The 26,392-nt window shown below is 46.7% G+C and overlaps 1 protein-coding gene across 1 annotated transcript; it reads left to right on the forward strand.

Moving 5' to 3' along the window:
• The first annotated feature begins 242 nt into the window (after positions 1-242).
• LOC143957119 (uncharacterized) lies at positions 243-22,128 on the forward strand. Its single transcript, XM_077467266.1, has 8 exons — positions 243-358; positions 8,463-8,546; positions 13,825-13,919; positions 14,016-14,136; positions 14,429-14,524; positions 16,410-16,507; positions 17,321-17,420; positions 20,787-22,128. Exons 2-8 carry the CDS (start codon positions 8,513-8,515, stop codon positions 22,022-22,024), a joined length of 1,782 nt encoding a protein of 593 aa, XP_077323392.1. The 5' UTR covers positions 243-358; positions 8,463-8,512; the 3' UTR covers positions 22,025-22,128.
• The last annotated feature ends 4,264 nt before the right edge of the window (positions 22,129-26,392 follow it).

Here is a 26,392-nt window from a genome sequence, read left to right on the forward strand (position 1 = left end):
GAACAGGAAACACTCCAATCACTTCCCCTCTGTGGTTTAGTCCTTTCGCTGTGTGCGTTCCACGCGTCTACAGCTGCTTCCTGGTTGCCATAGTGACGAGCATGGGCGGGGAAAATATAGCAAAAGTAGACGTTTGAGTCATTCAGATAAATAGTCAAATTGTTTCCTAATATCTATCGAGTAGTAATTATAAAAGGCTAAAAGTATATAACCGCGTGATTTGAGATAATTGTCCCCGATGCAGGAAGGGCGGCGGCCATTTTGTTGTAGCCCAGAGGAGGAGAAAGGAAGGATAACCAGCAGTGGAATCCCTCTGAAGGGGTGTGAGACTGGAGAGTGTGTGTCCAGTGAGGAGGAGGTAATGATGTCTTCTTATTATGAGAGAAGGGGGTCCCAGCACTGTGTGTGGACTGAATGGGGGGATTATGTCACCTCCACACATCATCATCTTCCTCTGAGGTGTAGCACATCAGAAGAGGAGCTCCGCTGGGGCTGGGTGTGTTGGTGTCGGGGGGCGTACTCTCCAGAAAGTCATGACCTGCATCTTAAAGAAACACGCCTATCAATCAGGACACAAAAGGCAAACTCAGTAGTAGAAAATGTGATGTTTATAGCAAGGCTCTGAGGACCCAGTCACACTTTGGAATTGTCACAGCGATTCTGCCTGCGACCCCAAATTGAGGCAAAGCATGCATGCATTTGTATGTCTCTAATCTTAATGGCACTCCAAAACGTGGTGCGATTTTTCCACGATTGTTATGCGCCAAAACGCGTGTTTAACCAGTTCCTGCCCGTGCTGTAGCCAAAAGATGACTACAGCGTGGGCTTATAATGCTAGGAGGGCATCCATGGACGTCCTCCTGTGCTCGCCCAGCTCGTGTGCCCCTTGCGGCGTGCGGGCGGCCCGCTGTGTGATCGCCAAATCCTTCAGACTCACCTGATCACAGATTAGGCAAAAGGGCCAATCAAGTGGCCCTTTACCACGTAATCAGCTGTCAGCCAATGACAGCTGATCAAACAATGTAAATAGAAGTTGGTTATCTACTTTTTTTCTTCTCATGCTGACAACATGAGGCGAAAAGATGAAAGCCGATAACCGGCTTCTCTTAAAGGGACATCAGTCCCAACTTTGCCCACTAGTGCCACCTATAAGTGCCCATCAGTACTGCCAATCAGTGCTCTCCAGTGCAACCTATCTGAGCCATTCAGTGCTGTCAATCAATGCCTTATCATCAGTGCCACCTATCAGTGCAGCCTCATCAGTGCATCCTGATCAGTACCGCCTCATCAGTGTCACCTTTTAGTGCCCATCAGTACTGCCAATCAGTTCTCTCCAGTGCCACCTATCAGCGCCCTTCAGTGCTGCCAATCAGCGCCTTATCATCAGTGCCATCTATCAGTCCCACCTCTCAGTGCCACTTATCAGTGCAGCCTCATCAGTGCCTCCTGATCAGTACCACCTCATTAGTGTCACCTATGCTGTTTCCCCAAAAATAAAACCTACGTGATTGTCGGTGATGGCTGCAATATGAGCCCTACCCCTCAAATAAGACCTACCCTGTTTCCCCAAAAATAAGCCCTACCCCGAAAATAAGACCTACAAGGACTATAACTAGGGATTATTTGGGGGTTAGGGCTTATATTGCAGCCATCACCGACAATCACGATAGGTCTTATTTTTGGGGAAACAGGGTATTAGTGCCCATCAGTACTGCCAATCGGTGCTCTCCAGTTCCACCTATCAGCACCCTTTAGTGCTGCCAATCAGTGCCTTATCATCAGTGTCACCTATAAGTGCCACCTATCACTGCAGCCTCATCAGTGCCTCCAGATCAGTACCGCCTCATCAGTGTCACCTATTAGTGCCCATCAGTGCAGTCTCATCAGCGGACATCAGTGATAGAGAAAAATTACCTGTTTGCAACATTTTAAAAGAAACTATGATTTTTTTAATTTATTTTTTTCAAAATTTTCTGTCTTTTTTCTTTGATAGCAAAAAATACAAAACCCAGAGGTGATTAAATACCACCAAAAGAAATCTCTATTTGTGTGAAAGAAATTACATTTATATCATTTTTTTCACACAAATAGAGCTTTCTTTTGGTGATATTTAATCTTAATTTTGCCAAATAAATGAAAAAAGACAGAATAAAAAAAAAAAAAAATATGTTGTAAAACATATACAATACAAAAATGTAAAAACATCAAATGTCTTCATAAATTTAGGCCAAAATGTATTCTGTTACATGTCTTTGGTAAAAAAAAAAAAAAAAAAAAATCCAAAAAAGTGTATATTAATTGGCTGGTGTGAAAATGATAGTGTCTACAAACTATGGTATATATACTGGAATTTACACAGCTGTAGATGCTATATTGGTAATGGCGGTGATCAATGCCTTATAGTGGGACTGTGATAGGGTGGTGGGCAATCTGGCGCTAGCTGACTCTGGCTGGGAGGTACTCTGACTCTGACATCAGTAGTGACAATAATAGAGTGATCAGTGACACTGACACTGTACTAATGACACTGGCTGGGAAGGGGTTAACATCTAGGGGCAATCGAGGGGTTAATATTGTGCCTAACAATGTGTAATGTGTGCGGCTTTACTTAACCATCTGGTTTGCAGGGAGAGGAAACAGCCAGATCCCTGTTCACAATACACAGAGGTCTGTGTTATTGTAAACACAGAACTCTGTGTGTGATTGGCCACATCACTGAAAGCAGCTGCCAAACCTGGACACAGCATGGGTGGGCAGTGGGCATGCGCCTCAAACCCGGAAGAAAGGCTGCGACGTACCAGTACGTTACCCGGCCTGGAGCTGCCATCTGCTCCCAGTACAACTACTGTGGGGGGGCAGCAAGCGATTAAACACATTTGTGAGACCCCGAGTAGTTTGTAGCTGATCTATAGTTGATATTCAGCTTTTGATTCATAGATGTTCTTCCAAAAAATAGTGGTTGGATGGGTAAATCTGAATATTAGAATCACTATTTTTTTTTCTTTCACTCCAATCAGCTGAGGGCTGGGTCATCCCATGCCCCCAGCACACATAAACAAAGGGCTGGGATACTGGCGATGTCAGCACCTTTTTATGGACACCTTCCTATAGTTAGTCAATGTCATTTATAGGGACTGAAGCACATTCGGATCCTAGTCCAAACCCACCTGAGCGATCCCACCAGGAAGCTTTCACTCTACTTATTCAATCATAAGAGGCCGAGGCATTTCCCTCCCTACAACCGCATGTATAAACGCCTCTCGTTTATTGAGAAATTGGGGTGTGCGTAAGGGATGGCGTAAGGAGACAGTCTATGGAGTATCAATGGACACGGCATGGACAACACAATTCATGGGTAGCTATATGGCTCAGCAAGAGCAAAAAACCCTCTGGGCAGTAATAGACACAGCGGGGGGGGAGGGGGGGGGGTGGATGAACCTTGGGGCAATAATAGGCACAGCAAGGGGAGGTGATCCTCAGGGCACTAATAGGCACAGCAAGGAACGATAATCCTCAGGGCAGTAATAGGCACAGGAAGGGGAGGTGATCCTCAGGTCAGTAATTAGCACAGCAAGAGGAGATAATGTGTGGGCAGTAATAGGCACAGCAAGGGGAAATGATCCTCGGGCAGTAATAGGCACTGCAAAGGGAGGTGATCCTCAGGGCAGTAATAGGCACAGCAAGGGGAAATGATCCTCGGGCAGTAATAGGCACTGCAAAGGGAGGTGATCCTCAGGGCAGTAATAGGCACAGCAAAGGGAGATGATCCTTGGGGCAGTAATAGGCACAGCAAGAGGTGATGATTCCCAGGGCAGTAATAGACACAGCAAAAGGGAGATGATCCTTGGGGCAGTAATAGGCACAGCAAGAGGAGATGATCCTCGGGGCATTAGTAGGCACAGCAAGGGATGATGATCCTTGGGCAGTAATAAGCAAAGCAAGAGGAGATAATCCTCGGGGCAGTAATATGCACAGCAAGGGGAGATGATCCTTGGGGCAGTAATAGGCACAGCAAGGGATGATGATTCCCAGGGCAGTAATAGACACAGCAAGGGGAGGTGATCCTCAGGGCAGTAATAGGTGCAGCAAGGGGAGGTGATCCTCAGGGCAGCAATAGGCACAGCAAGAGGAGATTATCCTCTGGGCAGTAATAGGCACAGCAAGAGATGATGATCCATGGGGCAGTAATAGGTACAGCAAGGGGAGATAATCCTTGTGGCAGTAATAGGCACAGCAAGGGATGATGATCCTTGGGGCAGTAATAGGCACAGCAAAGGGAGGTGATCCCCTGGGCAGTAATAGGCACAGAAAAGGGAGGTGATCCTCTGGGCAGTTATAAGCACAGCAAGAGGAGATAATCCTCTGGGCAGTAATATGCACAGCAAGGGGGGATGATCCTCGTGGCAGTAATAGGCACAGCAAGGGATGATGATCCTTGGGGCAGTAATAGGCACAGCAAGGGATGATGATCCTTGGGGCAGTAATAGGCACAGCAAGGGATGATGATCCTTGGGGCAGTAATAGGCACAGCAAGGGATGATGATTCCCAGGGCAGTAATAGGCACAGCAAGGGGAGGTGATCCTCAGGGCAGTAATAGGCACAGCAAGTGGAGTTGATCCTCAGGGCAGTAATAGGCACAGCAAGGGGAGGTGATCCTTGGGACAGTAATAGGCACAGCAAGGGGAGGTGATCCTCAGGGTAGTAATAGGCACAGCAAGGGGAGGTGATCCTTGGGACAGTAATAGGCACAGCAAGGGGAGGTGATCCTCAGGGTAGCAATAGGCACAAAAATAGGAGATGATCCTCGGGCCAGTAATAGGCACAGCAAAAGATGATGATCCATGGGGCAGTAATAGGCACAGCAAGGGGAGATGATCCTCGGGGGCGTTAAGTGGCACAGCAAGGGGAGATAATCCTCAGAGCAGTAATAGGCACAGCAAAAGGAGGTGATCCTCAGTGCAGTAATAGGCACAGCAAGGGATGATGATTCTTGGAGGAGTAATAGGCACAGCATGGTGAGGTGATCCTCCTGGCAGTAATAGGCACAGCAAGGGGAGATGATCCTTGGGGCAGTAATAGGCACAGAAAGGGATGATGTTCCTTGGGGCTTTAATAGGCACTGCAAGAGGTTCGCCAGGTAGATTTATCTGAGCTGGGGCGTGATCCTGTTTTCCAGGAAAGCTAATGCTTAGCATCAGTTTTCCCAGGCAACAGGCTCCGTCCTCTTCCCACATAACCACATCAGGTGCATGGCTGGGGGCAAGCTCTTTGTCTCTAGGGGGCACAGGATGGGAAGACGAGCACACCGTGCCTGCTAGATCCTAGCACCTGGGGGAAGGAAGTCTGCGGCCAGTATGACCATTTTTTTTTTTTAGTAGCTCATGGAGAAGTTAAAACTGAGCCAAACCCACAAATTTCACAAAACAGTTACTAATTCAAGGCATGCCTCTGGTGATAACAGTCACAGTTGCCAGTGTGCTTATGTCAGCTTTCAACTAAACTTTAAAGCCCTCAAATGGCTGGTGTCATAACTGACCACATGTGCAGCACAATGGCAACTGCAAACAGAGGCTAAGATGGCACCTTCCTCAGCTGTAAAGTATAGGAGGGTTTAGTTCCCCTTTAAGTCCACTCTTGCAGGTGCTGGGGGGTGTCCTATAATCCAGAGCTGAAGATTTGCCCACACCAGCCATTTTTATTCCAACATTTAGCTAGAGCAGTGGTCTTCAAACTGGTCCCATTGCTTGCTTTTATCTAGCCCTTGGGGCAGTATTCCTTCTGTTAACACCAACGATGGAGCACTATTCCTCCCACTGACACCAACAATAGGGCAGAATTCCTTCCTTTGACCCCAACAGTGGGGCAGAGTTCCTCCCATTGACACCAACAATGGAGCAGAATTCCTTTGATTGACACCAACAACGGGGCAGAATTCCTTCCATTGACACCAATTATGGGCATCATTCCTTCCACTGAAGCCAACGATGGGGCAGCAGAATCCCTTCCATTGACACCAAAAATGTGGCACTATTCCTTCCATTGACACCAAAGATGGGGCCGCGTTTCTTCCACTGACAGGGCATTGTTTGCTCCAACTGGATGCCAGGACAATTTCTACTCCCACTGGCTCAAGTCTGCCCCCCCCCCCCTCCCCAGATAAAGGGGAGTCCTGAGATCAGGGTTAATCAATTTTGTTTGTGTATCTGTTATATAGCTTCCTACCTGGAGGTCCTGCCAGTAACACCATTTTGTGTTCCAGGCTGACAACCCCAAGCCATTGCCTGTCAATTAGTAGTAGTGTTGTCAGTCTGCCATATGCGCTTCATCAGCTGGGCATTGGGCTACCTATTCAAACCATCACATAGGGAGTCCAACAGTCAACTGAAGGAGCTTGCACAACACCTGACAAATTGCAGCTAATCTTTAGGCAATTTCGAAAATACCGCCTTATGGCCCCTAGATGTAGCTGGCGGTCATAGTAAATACATAGTTATTTCATATGATCATCAGCTCCATCTAGTAGCCTTAATTTAATATTTGTCTGGTTCATTCTATGAAGAACATTCAACCTGGAGTGTAAATAGCCGTATAACATTTGATTTTGTCCCATTCACATAGACAAAATGTAGTTATACAGGATGAATAGCTCTGCATATTTTTTATGAATACATCTCTACAGTGGTGTGAAAAAGTGTTTGCCCCCTTCCTCATTTCCTGTTCCTTTGCATGTTTGTCACACTTAAGTGTTTCGGAACATCAAACCAATTTAAACAATAGTCAAGGACAACACAAGTAAACACAAAATGCAATTTGTAAATGAAGGTGTTTATTATTAAAGGTGAAAAAAAATCCAAACCATCATGGCCCTGTGTGAAAAAGTGATTGCCCCCTAAACCTAATAACTGGTTGGGCCACCCTTAGCAGCAACAACTGCAACCAAGCGTTTGCGATAACGTGCAATGAGGCTTTTACAGCGTCCTGGAGGAATTTTGGCCCACTCATCTTTGCAGAATTGTCCTAATTCAGTTACATTAGAGGGTTTTCGAGCATGAACGGCCTTTTTAAGGTCATACCACAACATCTCAATAGGATTCAGGTCAGGACTTTGGCTAGGCCACTCCAAAGTCTTCATTTTGTTTTTCTTCAGCCATTCGGTGGTGGACTTGCTGGTGTGTTTAGGATCATTGTCCTGCTGCAGAACCCAAGTTCGTTTCAGCTTGAGTACACGAACAGATGGTCGGACATTCTCCTTCAGGATCTCTTGGTAGACAGCAGAATTCATAGTTCCTTTTATCACGGCAAGTCTTCCAGGTCCTGAAGCAGCAAAACAGCCCCAGACCATCACACTACCACCACCATATTTTACTGTTGGTATAAGGTTCTTTTTATTAAATGCAGTGTTCCTTCTACGCCAGATATACTTGGACACACACCTTCCAAAGAGTTCCACTTTTGTCTCATCGGTCCACAGAATGTTGTCCCAAAAGTCTTGGGGATCATCAAGATGTGTTGTGGAGAAATTGAGACGAGCTTTGATGTTCTTTTTGCTCAGCAGTGGTTTTCTCCTTGGAACTCTGCCATGCAGGCCATTTTTGCCCAGTCTTTTCCTGATGGTGGAGGCATGAACGCTGACCTTAACTGAGGCAAGTGAGGCCTGCAGTTCCTTGGACGTTGTTGTGGGGTCTTTTGTGACCTCTTGGATGAGTCGTCGCTGCGCTCTTGGGGTAATTTTGGGCGGCCGGCCACTCCTGGGAAGGTTCACCACTGTTCCATGTCTTCGCCATTTGTGGATAATGGCTCTCACTGTGGTTCGCTGGATTCCCAAAGCTTTGGAAATGGCTTTATAACCCTTTCCAGACTGATAGATCTCAATTACTTTCTTTCTCAATTGTTCCTGAATTTCTTTGGGTCTCGGCATGATGTGTAGCTTTTAAGGATCTTCTGGTGGACCTTACTGTGTCAAGCAGCTCCTATTTAAGTGATGCCTTGATTGTGAACAGGTGTGGCAATAATCAGGCCTGGGTGTGGCTAGAGAAATTGAACTCAGGTGTGGACAACCACAGTTATAGTATGTTTTAACAAGGGGGGCAATCACTTTTTCACACAGGGCCATGATGGTTTGGATTTTTTTTCACCTTTAATAATAAACACATTCATTTACAAATTGCATTTTGTGTTTACTTGTGTTGTCCTTGACTATTGTTTAAATTGGTTTGATGTTCCGAAACACTTAAGTGTGACAAACATGCAAAGGAACAGGAAATGAGGAAGGGGGCAAACACTTTTTCACACCACTGTATGTGTTGTTATAGAGACTCTAACCCAGATGATAGAGCTGTATAGTTCTAATAAAGGGTATATGAATTATGTTATAGTTTTGAAATTTTTTGTTATAATTTATTTTAGGTTATTTAAATGCTTTTTTTATGATTTACATTTGTATCTTGTACTCCAAACTCAGGCAAGAGCAGGAGTTGGGGAAATATTTTGAAGGAACTATAAGAGAACATTATGATGGAGAACCGGCCTCCCTTCACATTAAAGGGTAAGAGGAGACTTACATTTTTTGGTATTGTGGATCCACCTAGATCAACCAGGGTTCCTCCAGAGATTTCTAGGGGTTCCTTGAGCTGTGGCTGATGAACCACCTTTTTGATGGTGCCTACAGAGTTCAAGGTTCAACATCACTTAGCAAAGCTAGCAGCATGACCTAAAATATATTTTTAGCTGTCTAAGGGTGGCATTCTGAGCACCATTTTAAGGGGAACATTCTTCCTATGGACCACCAGTATAAGGAGCATTGTTCCTATTAACCCCTAATGAATTGGTTTTAGTAAGGGTTCCTCGAGATCTGAAAATTATTTCTGGGGTTCCTCTAGGGTTAAAAGGTTGAGAAAGCCTGACCTAGATACTGATGTAAGGAGAAAGTATGTCAGGTTCCTATAAGGTGTCAGGATGTCACTGTCTATTTCTCCATGGAGGAGTGGGAGTATATAGAAGGACACAAGGATCTCTACAAGGACATCATGATGGAGAACTGGCCGCCCCTCACATCACCGGGTAAGAGGAGACTTTCATTTCTTGTAAAGGAGAGAAGAGTATTGAGGATCCACCTAGATCCACACATCCTCTGATATAAACACATAGAAAGGATTTTATTAAGATTGGAACGGCCAGAATCTGGAGCAGCTGTGCATGGCAACCAATCAGCTTCTATCATTCATTTTCAAAGCTTTAGGCCGGGTTCACACCGCTGCGAATCCGCGGCGTTTTCCCGCATCGCACACCTCCCGCCGGCAGTTCACACTGCCCTATGCGGACGGCTGGGAGTGTCAATGTTATGTTAATGACACCCCCAGATCCGTCCGCAAATCGCAGTGCGATCTGCCAACTCGCACAGGAATCGGATCGCATGGTGTGAACCCCCATGCGATCCGATTCTGTTGCGGACCAAAAAAAGGGTCCCGTGCGAGTTTGCTGCGGGAGCGCTGCGAATTCAGCCATACTATCTGTATGGCTGAACTCGCATCGCTACGGAGATCGGATGTGATTTGCGGTGCGAATCACATCCGGATCTCCCCCCCCGCAGCAGTGTGAACCCAGCCTTAAGGAGTTTCATGGTCACAACATGCACTTTCTTTCGTACATGCAGCTTCTTCTCTGATGTTTACATTGAATTTCTAAGGGCTACGTGTCCCATGGTACTTTGCTACCTGCAAACAGTGATTCCTGTCCTCCTCTGAGTACCTCTGTAGTTTAGAAGGAAGGCTCTGTGAAATGTGTGACATGGCAGTGCCTACTCACAGGGCATAGTGAATACGAGGCACAAAATTCAAGCCAATAAATGTGTGGGGATCTTTACATGTGTACAGACTTCAAGATTGTTTAGGTTTAGGAGAAGGCTAGAAATTATTCATTACAATATGGACATGAATGTGAGTTTGCATTTTTACCATAGATACACATTAACCACTTTAGTACTTTGCTGTAGCCATCTGGGGGGATGTCCATAGATGTCCTCCCAGAGCCCTCCCCCTTGTAGCGTGCATCGGGCATGTTCTGTGACCAGCTGATCACAGATCGGGGTAAAGGGCCAATTACAGCGGCCCTTTACCATGTGATCAGCTGTGTACAATCACAGCTGATCATATGTAAACAGACTTTCCAGTTATCTGCAGTCCTTTCCTCTCACGCTGTGTCTGTGTGAGGCAGGGGCGGGCTGGGCTGGGGGGCAGGGATGCATTTTCCCCCTGGGCTGCTCTGATTCGCTATAAAAAGTCTGATGTGCTGCCAGCTGAGCTGGGAAGTGCACATGATGTGCAGTTCCGCAGTTGGCCACATGTTACTGCTCGGTCCGGAGGGAGGCTGACAGGGCTGGATAACAGCCCAGAAGCGCAGGAACGTTTATGCTGTGAGCAGACATCTGTCCTGTCACAGTGCTGTCCCCGGCTTCTGAGCTGACAGTCTGTGTCCATTGCAAGCACAGCCGAATGGAAGAGGGTGGATCCGCTCCGCCTCCTCCAGCCCCCTCTCTCTCTGTGCCCGCCCACACTCTGAGCAGCCTATGTGCTGCGTCTGAATAGGATGTGTGGGCGGGAACATTTAAACAGAGCAGACAGTGCTTTCTATGGGACGCTGTGGAAGCTGTGATGACTGAGCCTCATGCTGGATCCTTCATTCCAAGTAAGTGAGCTGTGGCCAGTCTCTCCCCCTCTCTGCAGATAAGGAAGTTTCTTTCAGCAGCATGTGCAGTAGCTGGTCCTATGATGTGGGCTCACACTGGTGTGCTGCAGTGTTGCTGATCTCACTGTCTTCCTGCATGTCCCCCCCGTCACATGCAGCCACACTGTGCCCATCAAATGCAACTTCACTGTGCCCACCAAATGTAACCTCACTGTGCCCACCAAATGCAGCCACACTGTGCCCACCAAATGTAACCTCACTGTGCCCACCAAATGCAGCCACACTGTGCCCACCAAATGTAACCTCACTGTGCCCACCAAATGCAGCCACACTGTGCCCACCAAATGTAACCTCACTGTGCCCACCAAATGTAACCTCACTGTGCCCACCAAATGCAGCCACACTGTGCCCACCAAATGCAACCTCCCTTTGCCCACCAAATGTAACCTCACTGTGCCCACCAAATGTAACCTCACTGTGCCCCCCAAATGCAGCCACACTGTGCCCACCAAATGCAGCCACACTGTGCCCACCAAATGCAGCCACACTGTGCCCACCAAATGCAGCCACACTGTGCCCACCAAATGCAACCTCACTGTGCCCACCAAATGTAACCTCACTGTGCCCATCAATTGCAGCCTCACTATGCCCATCAATTGCAGCCTCACTGTGCCCATCAATTGCAACCACACTGTGCCCACAAATGTAACCTCACTGTGCCCACCAAATGCAACCTCCCTTTGCCCACCAAATGCAACCTTACTATGCCCATCAAATGGAGCCACATTGTGCCCATCAAATGCATCCACCCTGTGCCCAAATGCAGCCTCATTTTGCCCATCAATTGCAGCCACATTGTGCCCATCAATTGCAGCCACATTGTGCCCATTAATTGAAGCCTCACTGTGCCCATCAAATGCAGCCTCACTGTGCCCACCAAATGTAGCCTCACTGTGCCCATCAAATGTAACCTCGCTGTGCCCACCAATGTAACATCACTTTGCCCACCAAATGCAACCTCATTTTTCCCACCAAATGAAACCTCACTGTGCCCATCAAATGCAGCAAAACTGTGCCCATCAAATGCAGCCTCGTTGTGCCCATCAATTGCAGCCACATTGTGCCCATCAAAGGCAGCCTCACTGTGCCCATCAAATGCAATCACACTGTGCCCATCAAATGCAGCCGCATTGACCCCCCCAGCAGCATTTAACCAGCACAACCCCTGCCCGCTCGCTTTCTGACTGCCACTTACCGCATCTTGGTGGCAGGTCAGGCAGCAGATGACGGGGGTGAGCTGTGGGACGGGCAGAGGGTCAGGCAGTGGCTCCTGTGTCCTCCATGCTTCCTCCTGCTAGATGTCCAATAGGACCTTCCAGCCAATCAGGTGATGGGTATTAGACCTGCGCTATCCTGATTGGTGGAGAGCCGATTCAGTGTTAAAAAAAAAAGCAAATATTCATTTGCTTTTCTAATACACCTGGGTGGGCTCCAAGTGCAATACTCTGCGCTCTGAGTCCACCCTATTTTGAAGCCTATTAGAGCCTATGGCTCTAATCAGGTACAGGGAAATGTGGAGCAGGGTCTCTCTCTCGCTGTGCAGGGAAATGTGGAGCGGTGTCTCTGTGTGGCATAGCTTTACTCACAAAGTGACTCTGCTGGCCAAGATGCGTTTGTTCCACTGCTGGCCGCTATCATCTGCAGGGGTTGCTAGGATTGACTGGCATCTAGCAACCAGTGATGTCACAGTCCCCAGGAGGAAAGGATCTTCCACCTCCACCACGCCTATTAGTGTTTTATCCACTCACCTCCTCCCTCCATCTTCTCCTGTGTGGCGGCATGCGCCTCAGAGCCTGCCTGAGGGAAGGGAACGGTCACTGACTGACAGAAGCACCTCTGCCTGAGGTGAGGGAGCAGTGAATGAATTAGAACATATGTGTAATGTGGCGCATGTGTGTCATGGGAGAATGAGCTGGTAGCAGAGGAGCAGATCACATCCTTAAATCTCAGCCAGGGGTCATGCTGGGACTTGTAGTCCTTTACTTTTGGGGATGTGATATCCCAAAAGTAAAAGGCTACAGGTCCCAGCATGAACCCCTCAGAGCTCAGGACCTAAGGGGACACATCCTTAGATCTCAGGGTTTCATGCTGGGACTTGTAGTCCTTCACTAGTTGGGGGGGTCAAATCCTTAAATCTCAGGCGGTAATGCTTGGACTTGTAGTCCCTCACAGGTTGGTCTGGGGGGGGGGTCAGGTCCTCAGCTCTGAGGGATTCATACAAGGACTTGTTTGCACTTTAGTTCTTGGAGGCTATGGTGGTACAAGTCCTCCACAGGCCCTGGGGGGCCACATTGTCCTCCCTGACCCTCCCCCCCCACCTTTGTGATCATGGAAAACCTTAGTCTGTTTTCCCTATCCATCACTTTGCCACCACCGGTTATATGGGCCACTTGACTGGACTTGCCCCCCTGGCCTAGGGCTGCCAGCCCTCCCCTGGTGTGAGGAAAGGAGTGGCAATAACCGACAAGCCTGTCAGCACACTGCTTACACTGATAATCAGGGCACTGGTCATCAGTGTCCTGATAATCAGTGCAGCTTATCAGTGCCCATCAGTGCAGCCTCATCAGTGCAATTTGCAAAATTTTATAACAGAAACTAAGAAAAACATATTGGTTTGTTAAGCAAAAAAAAACAAAAACAAAACCCAGCAGTGATTCAATACCACCAAAAGAAAGCTCTATCTGTCTCGTCTCAAAAAAGGAGAACAATTTCATATAGGTACAGTGTTGCATGACCGCACAATCGTCATTCAAAGTGTCATAGCGCTGAAAGCTGAAAATTGACCTGGGCAGTAAGGGGGTGGAAGTGCCCGGGATTAAAGTGGGTAACTGAACAAGCTGAAGCTAGAAGTTTATTGGTTAATATGCACAACTGCTTCAGATTCTGTCTGCTTTAGTTTTAATATATTCCTCCCATAAAAACAATAGGGGAATTTGCCAAATCTGGAGCAGCTGTGCATAGTAACCAATCAGCTTTTAGCTTCAGCTTCTTCAGTTAAGCTCTGAAATTGAAAACTATAAGCTGATTGGTTGCTATAAACAGCTGCTCCCCTCAAGTAAATGTATGTGTGTTTCTTACAGATGGATCCAGTAACAGAAATCCCGCAGAGAAATGTCCCCGTCTGTATTCCCGGGACTCCACACAGGAGGATCAGGAGATGATTCAGGATTATCAGGTAAGAGAAATTGAGCGATTGAATTAAAATTCCGATTATTATGTTTCTTCTTATAATAAGAAGGATTTTACAAAGAACAGAACATGTCTTACCCAGGGTGAAGGAGTCATTATTGTCAAAGTTGAAGAACAGGAAGAAGAAGAAGAAGAAGAAGAGGAGATGTATGAGATGGGGGATCAACAATACAAGGAAGACGTTCCTCCAGAGATCAGCACAGGTGAGGAATAAACACTAAATCCAGAGAAGAGCCCCAGATTCTCCTTGTTCAGTCACTACAACAATCTCTTCTTCTCCCCCCTCCTCTGTCAGTAGACAGTAATGGGGAGACAGTATGTGCCCAGTGGGGGAGTCAGGAGCCATCAGCCTCTATTAGACTCCGGATCTCCTCCTCACATCATGTCATTGTGTGTTACCAGCCAAGAGACGTGACCAGTCTCCCCCCACACACACTCTCTGGGGTCTCTCATACATCTCAGTACAGGGGGCTTCACTCTCATCTTTATTCACAGACCCCGGAGACACTCAGAGAGACGTCAGAGCTGAGGAAAAGGAAGATGGACATGTGAGGATTAAAGAGGAGGAAATTCCTATAGAAATCAGCACAGGTGAGCCATAAAGGAAATTTGCACAGAATATTTTTGCTCAGAAGACAGATGTAGATGCCAGCAACCCCTAGCACACCTGTCACAGGTGGAACACAAAGCCTTTTCTGGTGGCACACATCTTCCCCCCAAATCTACAAACTGGCGCAGGGAGGTGAGGGTGGGACGCAGCTTTTGGTTTGCTACTTCCAGCAGATCCACTTTCTCTGCCCATCCCATACGCTTGTATGTAACATCACACAGAAGTGCCTGGGCTGGATGTGAGAGGTATATCTGGTAGGAGGAGCGCAACAGGACAGGTAACTATGTCTCTCCTCCCCTTCTTTGTGCTGCTCTGCATAACAGGGGGAAAAGGGGTGCTGGAGGAAGAAAAAAACTTGCACATAAGTGTATGTCCTTGCTACCGGCATTGCAAACTGCCTAACTTTATGACCCTGCAATCTGCATAAAGGACTCCTGAGCCCTGCACTCTGCATTACTGATGCCTCACCCTTTGAACTTGAACTGCATTGACTCCTCACCCTGCAGTACTGACTCCTGACTGAGCACCCTGCATTAGAGACTCCTGACCCAGCACTACTAACTCCAGACCCTGCACCCTGAATTATTGACTCCTGACCCTGCACCCCACATTACAGACTCATGACCCAGCACTACTAACTCCAGACCCTGCACCCTGCATTATTGACTCCTGACCCTGCACCCCACATTACAGACTCCTGACCCAGCACCAGACATTACAGACTCCTGACCCTGCACCCCTTACTCCAGACCCTACACCCCACATTACAGATTCCTGACCCAGCACTACTAACTCCAAACCCTGCATTACAGACTCCTGACCTTGCACATTTAATTACTGATTCCTTACCCTCACACCATGCATTACTGAATCCTGACCCTGTGGTCTACATTACTTGCTCCTGACCCCTGCACAATGCATTACTGGCCCCTGACCCTACACCCTGCATTTCTGACTCCTGAGCCCTGAACTCTGCAATGCTGCTTCCTCATCGTTGATCTCTGCATTCACTCCTCACCCAGCATTACTGATCTGACACCCTGAATTACTGACTCCTCACCCTTCACTCTGCATTACCGACTCCTAACCCTTGAACCCTGCATTACTGACTCCTAAACCTGTGCCCTGTGTTACTGACTTCTGCCCCTTGCACCTTGCATTACTGACTCCTATACCTGTACCCTGTGTTACTGACTCCTGACCCTTTGCCCTGCATCACTTTCTCCTAAACTTGTGCCCTGTGTTACTGGCTTCTTTCCTTTGCACCCAACATTACTGACTCCTAACCCTGTGTTACTGATTCCTGACCCTGTGCCCTGCATCACTCTCTCCTGACCCCTGCACCATGTAAAACCAACAACTGACCCTGTAGCTTGGATTATGGACTCTTCAACCTTGCACTCTTTATTACTGAGTCTTCATCCTTAAACTTTGCAGTGACTCCTTATGTCTGCATTACTGACTCCTGATCCAGCACTGCTGACTTCTGACCACTTTTGTCTGCTGACCTTGCACCCTGTATTATGGACTCCTGACCCTGCACCTGACATTACTGACTCTGCATCCTGCACTACTGACGCTTTTCACCCTGTACTACTGACCTTGCATTACAGACTTTTAAACCTGTGCCCTGCACTAATAACACCCAGCCCCAGCATCCGGAACTGCAGATCCTGCACTCTGCATTACTGACTTCTGACCCCTGGACTACTGATGCTCTACCTTTGCACCCTGTATTACTGACTCCTCATTCTGGCACCCTGTATTACTGACGCCTTACTCTGCACCCTGCTCTACTGATTTGTGACTCTGCTCTCTACAGCTATATTAATTAAGATCATATGAATATAAACATGTTTCTTACAGTTGGATCTAGTAATAGAAATACCCCAGAGAGAAGTCCCAGTCCTCTTTATTCCCAAGATGACACACAGGGACGTCACAAGATCCCTCAGGATGATCAGGTAGGTGGAACCCAGAGCCTCATCAAATGCTGGGGATGGGGGGGTTGTTTCAGATAAATGGATGTAAGAACTCTCATAGTAGTAAAGGTCTTGGGAGCTGCCAAATCGAAGGTCTCCTATCTTATAATAGTATGATGACAGCGGCCAGCACTAATCACGTCCCATACTAACGTGTGAGAATCACAGATAATTGAATAAATCTTGTATAATTAAATTAAATAATTAAATAAATCATTTGATCACGCCAAGATCGGTGTGATCAAATGCTTTTCATTTTTGAAAATTGCGCCGTTTACATCTGCATAACCTGGAAGTGTTATAAGGTCTTTGCTTCCGGATTACTATATCAAAGAGCCGAACAAAGCTGATCAGGTCTTCGTACGGCTCTGTGATCAGCCCCCAAAAGGGCCAGCTGGTCAATCGGGACTCCCGGTGGGACAGGAAATCCCGGTAAGGACTCAGAAGGTGGTGGGAGGGGGTTCATCCCCCCCCTGCTGCTTGTAAGAGCAATCCAGCGGCTACTTGAATTGTTTTTACACAGAGAGCTGATTATCGGCTCTAAAAAAGGGCTGAAGGGTGACGTGGTGACCTTAATGCAATGGGCTCACAGGAAGTGGGTTGAATGACAATGGTTATCATTTAACATGGAAGGCAGTAGAGGGGACTTTCTGTGGGGATCAGTGCTAAAGAGAAGGTGAGTATTGCAGCAAAAGCTAATTTTCATATTTTTACATCTGATTAGCTGTTTAATATTATTTTTGTTTAAACTGTTTGAAAAGTTCTGCTTTAAGTTACTTTTGTGTACTTTTTCAGGATACAAATCAAATTACTGTTAAAGAAGAAGCAGAAGAGATGTATGGGAGCGATGATGAACCCTGTAAGGAGGAGGAAAAATCTTCAGAGATAGGTTCGGGTGAGTAATGAACTGTTAAAGCCCAACTTCAGATAGAATTTGTATTTTTTTTTCAGTTTTGGATAGAGCAGGGAAGAGTTAGAAGACCTGTCAGGTCTTAATTGTAGGCTGTGTCCCCATTAAGGTTCAATATGGGTTTTGTAGGGTGACAGAACAGCAGAGACTGCTTCCTTTTAGATGCTCTGTCTCTAATTGAAACCTCAGGATGAAGCCAAATGGAGCAGATGAGAGGTGTGACTACCCTAACTCATTCACTTATGTATGTAAATTTCAGTTTAAGGCTCAGGTTCGGCATGGAAAAAAAAAAACATTTTGTAGTGGGGCCCCCAAATGCAAGGGTTAAATGGCCATTAGGTCTGGGGGGTTAAGGAAGAGGCTGTATTTTTTTCCTTTGACGCTCTTCTCTTCTATCCTCCACTCTGGACTGTGGGTGGTCCTTTGGTGATATCATGTACAGTGCGAGGCTATTAACCCTTCACTGTATGTTGAGCAGGCAGACATGCGACCATGTTGAAGAGCACCTTGGAGTGGACAGAGGGATCCTACAAAAGTGAGGAGTAGGTATTGCCCCCAATACCTGTACCCCCAGACTTGACAATGACCCTTGCAGTGGTCTTCAAAAAAAATAAAAAATTCTTGGCCAAGATTTGGAGCTTAAAATGTAAATATAATTTTTTACTTGAGAGCGCCACCTGCCTGTTTCATATGGGAATACAACACATATAAATGCTATCATTTATATTAATCTAACAAAAAAACATTTTTTATTTAATTTTTTTAGTCCTGACCATAATACTGTAAATATAAAAAAGAAAAATGCAAAACCACCGTACATTTCCTTTGTTGCTGGACATTTTATAAGACATGGAGGTGGTCTTATGTCATTTCTGTTGACTGCTATGTACCCTCCAGACCAGTGGTTTCAAACTGTAGCCCAGGAGCTGGATGCAGCCCTTTACTTACCTTTATCTGGCCTTAGGGCTAATTTTCCTCCCACTGATATCAGGCACTATTCCTCCCACTAATACCAGTGAGGGGGGGACATTTCTCCCACTGACACCAATGATGGGGCACTATTCCTCCCATTGACACCAATGAGTGGGGAACATTTCTCCCACTGACACCAATGATGGGGCGCTATTCCTCCCACTAATACCAATGAGGGGGGGGGGACATTTCTCCCACTGACACCAATGATGGGGCATTATTCCTCCCATTGACACCAATGATGGGGCACTATTCCTCCCATTGACACCAATGATGGGGCACTATTCCTCCCATTGACACCAATGATGGGGCACTATTCCTCCCATTGACACCAATGAGTGGGGCACTATTCCTCCCACTAATAACAATGAGTGGGGAACATTTCTCCCACTGACACCAATGATGGGGCACTATTCCTCCCACTGACCCCCAACAATAGGACACTATTCCTCCAACTGACACCAATGATGGAGCACTATTCCTCCTCCTGATACCAAAGATTGGGGTACTATTCCTCCCATTGACACCATTGATGGGGCACTATTTCTCCCATTGACACCAGTGATGGGGCACTGTTCCTCCCATTGACACCAATGATGGGGCACTATTCCTCCTACTGACATCAATGATGTAGCACTATTCCTACCCCTGACCTCCAACAATGGGGTACTATTCCTCCCACTGACACCAACAATGGGACATTATTCCTGTAACTGACACCAATGATGGGTTACTATTCCTCTCATTGACACCAGTGATGGGGCACTATTCCTTCCAATGATACCAATGATGGGGGGGGGAACATTTCTCCCACTGACACCAATGATGGGGCATTATTCCTCCCATTGACACCAATGATGGGGCACTATTCCTCCCATTGACACCAATGATGGGGCACTATTCCTCCCATTGACACCAATGAGTGGGGCACTATTCCTCCCACTAATAACAATGAGTGGGGAACATTTCTCCCACTGACACCAATGATGGGGCATTATTCCTCCCATTGACACCAATGATGGGGCACTATTCCTCCCATTGACACCAATGATGGGGCACTATTCCTCCCATTGACACCAATGAGTGGGGCACTATTCCTCCCACTAATAACAATGAGTGGGGAACATTTCTCCCACTGACACCAATGATGGGGCACTATTCCTCCCACTGACCCCCAACAATAGGGCACTATTCCTTCCACTGACACCAATGATGGGGCACTATTCCTCCAACTGACACCAATGATTGAGCACTATTCCTCCTCCTGATACCAAAGATTGGGGTACTATTCCTCCCATTGACACCATTGATGGGGCACTATTTCTCCCATTGACACCAATGATGGGGCACTATTTCTCCCATTGACACCAATGATGGGGCACTATTTCTCCCATTGACACCAATGATGGGGCACTATTTCTCCCACTGACACCAATGATGGGGCACTATTTCTCCCATTGACACCAATGATGGGGCACTATTTCTCCCACTGACATCAATGATGTTGCACTATTCCTACCACTGACCTCCAACAATGGGGCACTATTCCTCCCATTGACACCAGTGATGGGGCACTGTTCCTCCTACTGACATCAATGATGTAGCACTATTCCTACCCCTGACCTCCAACAATGGGGTACTATTCCTTCCACTGACACCAACAATGGAACATTATTCCTGTAACTGACACCAATGATGGGTTACTATTCCTCTCATTGACACCAGTGATGGGGCACTATTCCTTCCAATGATACCAATGATGGGGCACTGTTTACTCCAATTAATGCCAGGGCATTTTCTACTCACACTGGGCATAATCCTGCCCCCATAAGGTCTGAAGTAAACTCGCCCTTTCTTTATAAAAATTGGAGACCTCTGCTGTAGACTGCAATTACAAAGGACAATATACATAGCACTCCTAACTTACAGACTTCATCAGGGCAGTAATCCTCAGTACCCTGAATATCAGGGCAGTAATCCTCAGTACCCTGAATATCAGGGCAGTAATCCTCAGTACCCTGAATATCAGTGCAGTTTTATCAGTGCCACCTCATCAGTGCCTATCAGTACCCACCAGCTCCACCTTATCAGTGCTTCCTGGGGGGGGTTCAAAATTTTTGGTATTTTTTCAATTGTTTAGCAAAAAATAAAAAAAAACTCCAGTGGTGATTAAATACCACCAAAAGAAAGATCTGTCTATCCAAAATAATGATAAAAATTTCATATGTGTATAGTATTGCAGGACTGCGCAATTCTTATTCAAAGCGTGACGGCGCTTAAAACTGAAAATTGGCCTGGGCAGGAAGGAGGGGAAGTGCACGGTAGGCAAGTGGTTAAACAATCCTTTTTGTCCTTTGTCATTATTTGCTTGTCTTCCAGATGGACGATATAAAAGATACAACACGGAGAAACATCCCCCTGTCTCGTCCGACAGTAAAACAGAAGACGATGACATTCCTGATCCCTCATCTATCAACACTGTACACATAGGAATGAGGATGTTTCCGTGTTCTAGGTGTGGCGAACGTTTTGATAGCAGAGATGAACTGACTTCACACCAGAAGACTCACGCAGCAGGGACGATGTATTCATGTTCTGAGTGTGGGAAGAGTTTTACCCAGAAATGTCTTCTCCGGAGGCATCAAGCATGGCACAGTGGTGACACACCCTTTTCCTGTTCCGAATGTGGGAAGTGTTTTGTACAGAAGTCAGACGTCATCAGGCATCAAAAAACTCACACAGGAGAGAAGCCATTCTCATGTCCCAAGTGCGGGAAATGTTTCTCCCGAAAGTCAAATCTCATCACGCATGAGAAAGTTCACACTGGAGAGAAGCCATACTCTTGCTCCGTGTGCGGGAAATGCTTCAGCGTGGGATCCAACCTTGTCACCCACGAGAGAACGCACAGGGCCGAGAAGCCGTTTTCCTGTTCTGGGTGTGGGAAATCTTTCACCCAAAGAGGGCACTTGATTTCACATCAGAGAAACCATTCGGGGGAGAAGCCCTTTTCATGTGCTGAGTGCGGGAAATGTTTTTCATGGAGGAAACAACTTCTCACGCATCAGAGGAGCCACAGAGGCGAGAAGCCGTTCTCCTGTTCGGCGTGCGGGAAGTGTTTTACAGAGAGGAGCAATCTCGTCATTCATGAGAGAAGCCACAGAGCTGAGAAGCCTTTTTCCTGTTCAGAATGCAGCAAATGTTTCACCCGGAAAGAGACGCTCATAACGCATCAGAGGTCCCACACAGGGGAGAAACCATTCTCCTGCGCTGAATGTGGCAAATGTTTTTCTCGGAAGTCATATCTTCTCACCCATGAGAAGGTTCACAGGGGGGAGAAGCCCTATTCTTGTTCGGAGTGCGGGAAATGCTTTACCGACAGATCAAACCTGGTCACTCACCAAAGGATCCACACTGGCGATCGCCCCTATTCATGTTCTGAATGCGGGAGGGCTTTTACCCAGAAGTCTGACCTCGTTAGACACGAAAAAATTCACACCGGGGATCAACCCTATTCGTGTTCTGAATGCGGCAAACAGTTTTCAGAGCGGTTTTCCCTCGTGACACACCTGAGTTCACACCGGGGACAAGACGTTTCTGAGTCCGGAAGTGGCAGCTGAGTAACATTACGGAGATGATGATACTCAGAAATGAACTGACCTTTTACATTAAAAACGAAGCAATAGTGAAAACAAAATCTCATGGGAACTTGGAAACAATGGTGGGGATTTACTAAAACTAGAGTGTGGGAAATCTAATGCAAACCAATCAGCTTCCAGGTTTTATTGTCAAAGCCTAAAGCTCCATTTACACTAGTGCGACTGCAAAGTCCTGCGATTTTGAGTGCAACTTTGATGCAACTGCACACTCTTTGGCACTCAAGTTGCATCAACTTTAAGTCGCTTGGATCGGAACGGGTGATATTGAAACCAGTGGGCTGTGACTTGCCATGCAAACCAAAGTTGCATGACAAATCACGTTAACTTAACCCCTTCAGCCACGGAAGGATTTACCCCCTTAATGATTTTCAATTCGGCCCTGCGTTACTTTAACTGACAATTGCGCGGTCATGCGACGTTGTACCCAAACAGAACTGATGTCCTTTTTTCCCCACAAATAGAGCTTTCTTTTGGTGGTATTTGATCACCTCTGCGGTTTTTATTTTTTGCGCTATAATCAAAAAAGGGCAACAATTTTGAAAAAAAGAAAAACAATATTTTTTCCCTTTTTGCTATAAAACATAACCAATAAAAATATGTAAAAAATCTAATTTCTTCATCAATTTAGGCCAATTTGTATTCTATTCTGACACATGTTTTTAGGGAAAAAAAATATAACAATTAGCGTATATTTATTGGTTTGCACAAAAAGTTATTGCGTCTACAAACTATGGTAGGGATTTAGGGACTTTCTATTATTATTATATATTTTTTTTTTACTAGTAATGGCAGCAATCAGCGATTTTTAGCCGAACTGTGACATTGCGGCGGAAAAATTGGAAACAAAGTGACACTTTTTGGGGACCAGTGACACCAATACATTGATCAGTGCTAAAAAAAAAAAAAAAAATGCACTGACACTGTGTAAATGACACTGGCAGGGAAGGAGTTAACACCAGGGGCAAGCAAAGGGTTACGTGTGTTCCCTATGTGTGCTTTCTTACTGTGTGGGAGATACTGACACTAGACAAAGGGAGATCGGTGTTCCTGATTCAGTAGGAATCACAGATCTATCTCTTCCTATGTGACAGAACGACGGTCTGCCTTGTTTACATAGGGAGACCGCTGTTCTGCCATTGCCCCTAAGGATCGTAGCTGGCCAGTGGCCATCACGGGCCCTGGACCCGCTGATTGGCTCCCGCCGCGTCCAATCACAATGGGAGCGGGTCGCCGGCGGCATGCGTGCACACCTGAGACTAGGAAGCGTGAACAACGTACAAGTACGTTGTTTCACGCAGCCGGGCTGCCCTGCTGCAGTATATGTGTAGTGAGCGGTCCGGAAGTAGTGAACTGAACAAGCTGAAGTTAGAAGCTGAATGCCCACCATGCACAGCTCCACCAGATTCTGAGAGCTCCAGTTTTAGTAAATCTCCCCCAATGAGTTGCATGTCCTTACTGTTTCTTTTTCCTACTACAAGCTTCCCCAGCATCTGCACAGAATGTTGAAAATCTCTTCCCAGCAGCTGGGGGCAACTTTCTGTAATTACAGGAAACGGGTAGGAAGGACGAGCTGGCATTGCAGGAGGCTGGGTTCGCATATGCTGCGGCTGTGGTACACAGCATGGGGTCTGGTTCACCGATTCAGGTGCAAATTTTTGCCTGAATTTACACCTGAATCGGAACCAAAGACACACAGGACCCTTTTTTAAATGCGGACCACGGCGGCTTCAGAGCTGTGTGAACCAGCCCCATTGAAAGCCCCATTGAAAGCCCCATTGAAAGCCGATCACACTCTCCTGTCATGTGAATTGGATGCGGGGAAACCCTCACTGTTTTAAGTCTATTTTTAAATTATTTCTAATTAGGAACAAATATGCAGTTGGTGGTGGCCTGTGTAAGCTTACATGTCTAATCATATACCGAGGAGGGATGTGTCCCCTTCTAAGGCTGGGTTCACACCACAGCGATGCGGGAACGCCGCGAATCCGCGGCGTTTTCCCGCATCGCATGCCTCCCGCCGGCAGTTCACACTGCCCTATGCGAACGGCTGGGAGTGTCAATGAAATGTTAATGACACCCCCAGATCCGTCCGCATATCGCAGTGCGATCTGCACACTCGCACAGGAATCGGATCGCATGGTGTGAACACCCATGCGATCCGATTCTGCTGCGGACCAAAAAAAGGGTCCCGTGCGAGTTTGCTGCGGGAGCGATGCGAATTCAGCCATACTATCTGTATGGCTGAACTCGCATCGCTACGGAGATCGGATGTGATTTGCACTGCAGTGCGGTGCGAATCACATCCGGATCTCCCCCCGCAGCAGTGTGAACCCAGCCTTAAAGTGTCACTAAACCCACAACAGTAAAATCAGTCTGTATATGCAGTAAAGCATGCTTGTTATACGCCCTGTGGAACCTAAGGAGTTAATACTCTGCTTTGTGTAAAAAGGCTGTTTGATCTTGTCTTCTCTGATCCTCCCCCTTTTTTACTGTCCCCAATCAATCTGTTGATAGTGCAGAGCCTTGGAGTCACTCTGCACATGTTCAGTGTGGTGTGTATTGCTAGAAAGTTGTTGTTTTTTTTGGGGGGGTGCATGTGATCAGCACAGGGCCAATCAGCACTGTCCATACAGAGGGTCAGGGGTCCTGCAGCCTCATAGGACAATCGGAGGAGAATGAAAACTCTTCCTACAAGATTTAACCAGTGCTCAGCCAGACACTGATAGAAGTCACAAGACTGCTTGGGCGTCACAGTGGTGTACTTGCCTAGCAGTAAAAAGGGTTGCTGGTTTGGATCCCAACCACGACACTACCTGCCTGGAGTTTGCATGTTCTCCCTGTGCCTGCGTGGGTTTCCTCCGGGTACTCTGGTTTCCTCCCACAATCCAAAGACATGCAGGTAGGTTAATTGGCTTCTGTCCAAAATTGGCCCTAGTATGAATGGGGACCTTGGATTGTGGGCTCCTTGAGGGGTAGGGACCGATGTGAGTGTGCAATGTACAGGGATGGGGACAATTGTAGACACTCAGGTTGAACTGGTGTCTTTATTCAACCTTACTAACGATGTAACTGATATATACTGCTGATGACAAACTTACTAAAATAATTGCATGTCCATGTTCTGTGTACTTCAGGAGACCAAATATAGTGAATGCAGGGTCCGGGGTTTAGTAACACTTTAGGAGCACAGATACTGGTTTAGTTAACAGATCCAGTCCCAAGCAGCTCACAATCACCTCTTCTTTGCTCTGTATAGCTGTCCGGAATGAAGAATATTGTCGCTTCTTAAAGCCCACCCCAAGCTTACACTTTGCATGCTGATCCATTCTTCTGCAGTCTTCTGTGGGGGTGGAAGAAAGGCCTCAGCTCCCTGTGATCTATCACAGGACAACACACATGAGCAGCTGAACAAATATATGATGTGATATGTCCTGGGAGGGGGGCAAATGTGCAGATTCATGACAAGTAGCAGAGTCTCTTTAAGGTGTTCGGAAAAGATGAATTTCATAGTTTCATAGTTAGTAAGGTTGAATAAAGACACCAGTCCATCTAGTTCAACCTGAGTGTCTACAATTGTCCCTATCAATGTACATTGCACACTCACATTATTCCCTACCCTCAAGGAGCCCACAATCCAAGGTCCCCATTCTTATACTAGGGCCAATTTTGGACAGAAGCCAATTAACCTACCTGCATGTCTTTGGATTGTGGGAGGAAACCAGAGTACCCGGAGGAAACCCGCGCAAGCACAGGGAGAACATGCAAACTCCAGGCAGGTAGTGTCGTGGTTGGGATTCGAACCAGCGACCCTTCTTACTGCTAGGTGAGAGTGCTACCCACTACACCACTGTGCTGCCTCCTGCTGAATTAAATTGATACTAAACCCTGGACTCTGCATTCACTATATCTGGCCTCCCACAGTACACAGAACATGGAAATGTAATTATTTTAGTAAATATAAACTGCTAAATACCTTTTCTCATCAGCAGTATATAGCAGTCTTATGACTGACAGTGTCCGGCCCAGCACTGATTAAAGCTTGTAGGAGGAGTTTTCATTCTCCTCTGACTGTCCTATGAGGCTGCATGGCCTCTGACTGCTGATTGGCCCTGTGTCGATCGCATGCACCCTCCCCAGAAAAAAAAAAATACTCTCTACCAAAACGCACAAAACTGAGCATGTGCAGAGTGCCTCCAAGGCTCTGTAGTATCAGGAGATGTATTAGGAACTGTAGAAGAAGAGGAGGATCAGAGAAGACAGGAACAAACAGCCCTTTAACACAATGCAGAGGATTAACCCCTTAGGCTCCACAGTGAGTATAACAAGCAA

Source organism: Lithobates pipiens, unplaced genomic scaffold (assembly GCF_037356315.1).
Source record: "Lithobates pipiens isolate NorthernLeopardFrog02 unplaced genomic scaffold, aLitPip1_a1.2 Scaffold_51, whole genome shotgun sequence".
NCBI lineage: Eukaryota > Metazoa > Chordata > Amphibia > Anura > Ranidae > Lithobates > Lithobates pipiens.

Excerpts from the sequence above, each read along its gene's own strand:
- LOC143957119 (XM_077467266.1), top strand. The coding sequence starts at position 8,513 with ATGATGGAGAACCGGCCTCCCTTCACATTAAAGG. Across the intron at positions 14,525-16,409 it reads TCCTATAGAAATCAGCACAG|TTGGATCTAGTAATAGAAAT; the intron begins GTGAGCCATAAA and ends TGTTTCTTACAG. Across the intron at positions 17,421-20,786 it reads ATCTTCAGAGATAGGTTCGG|ATGGACGATATAAAAGATAC; the intron begins GTGAGTAATGAA and ends CTTGTCTTCCAG.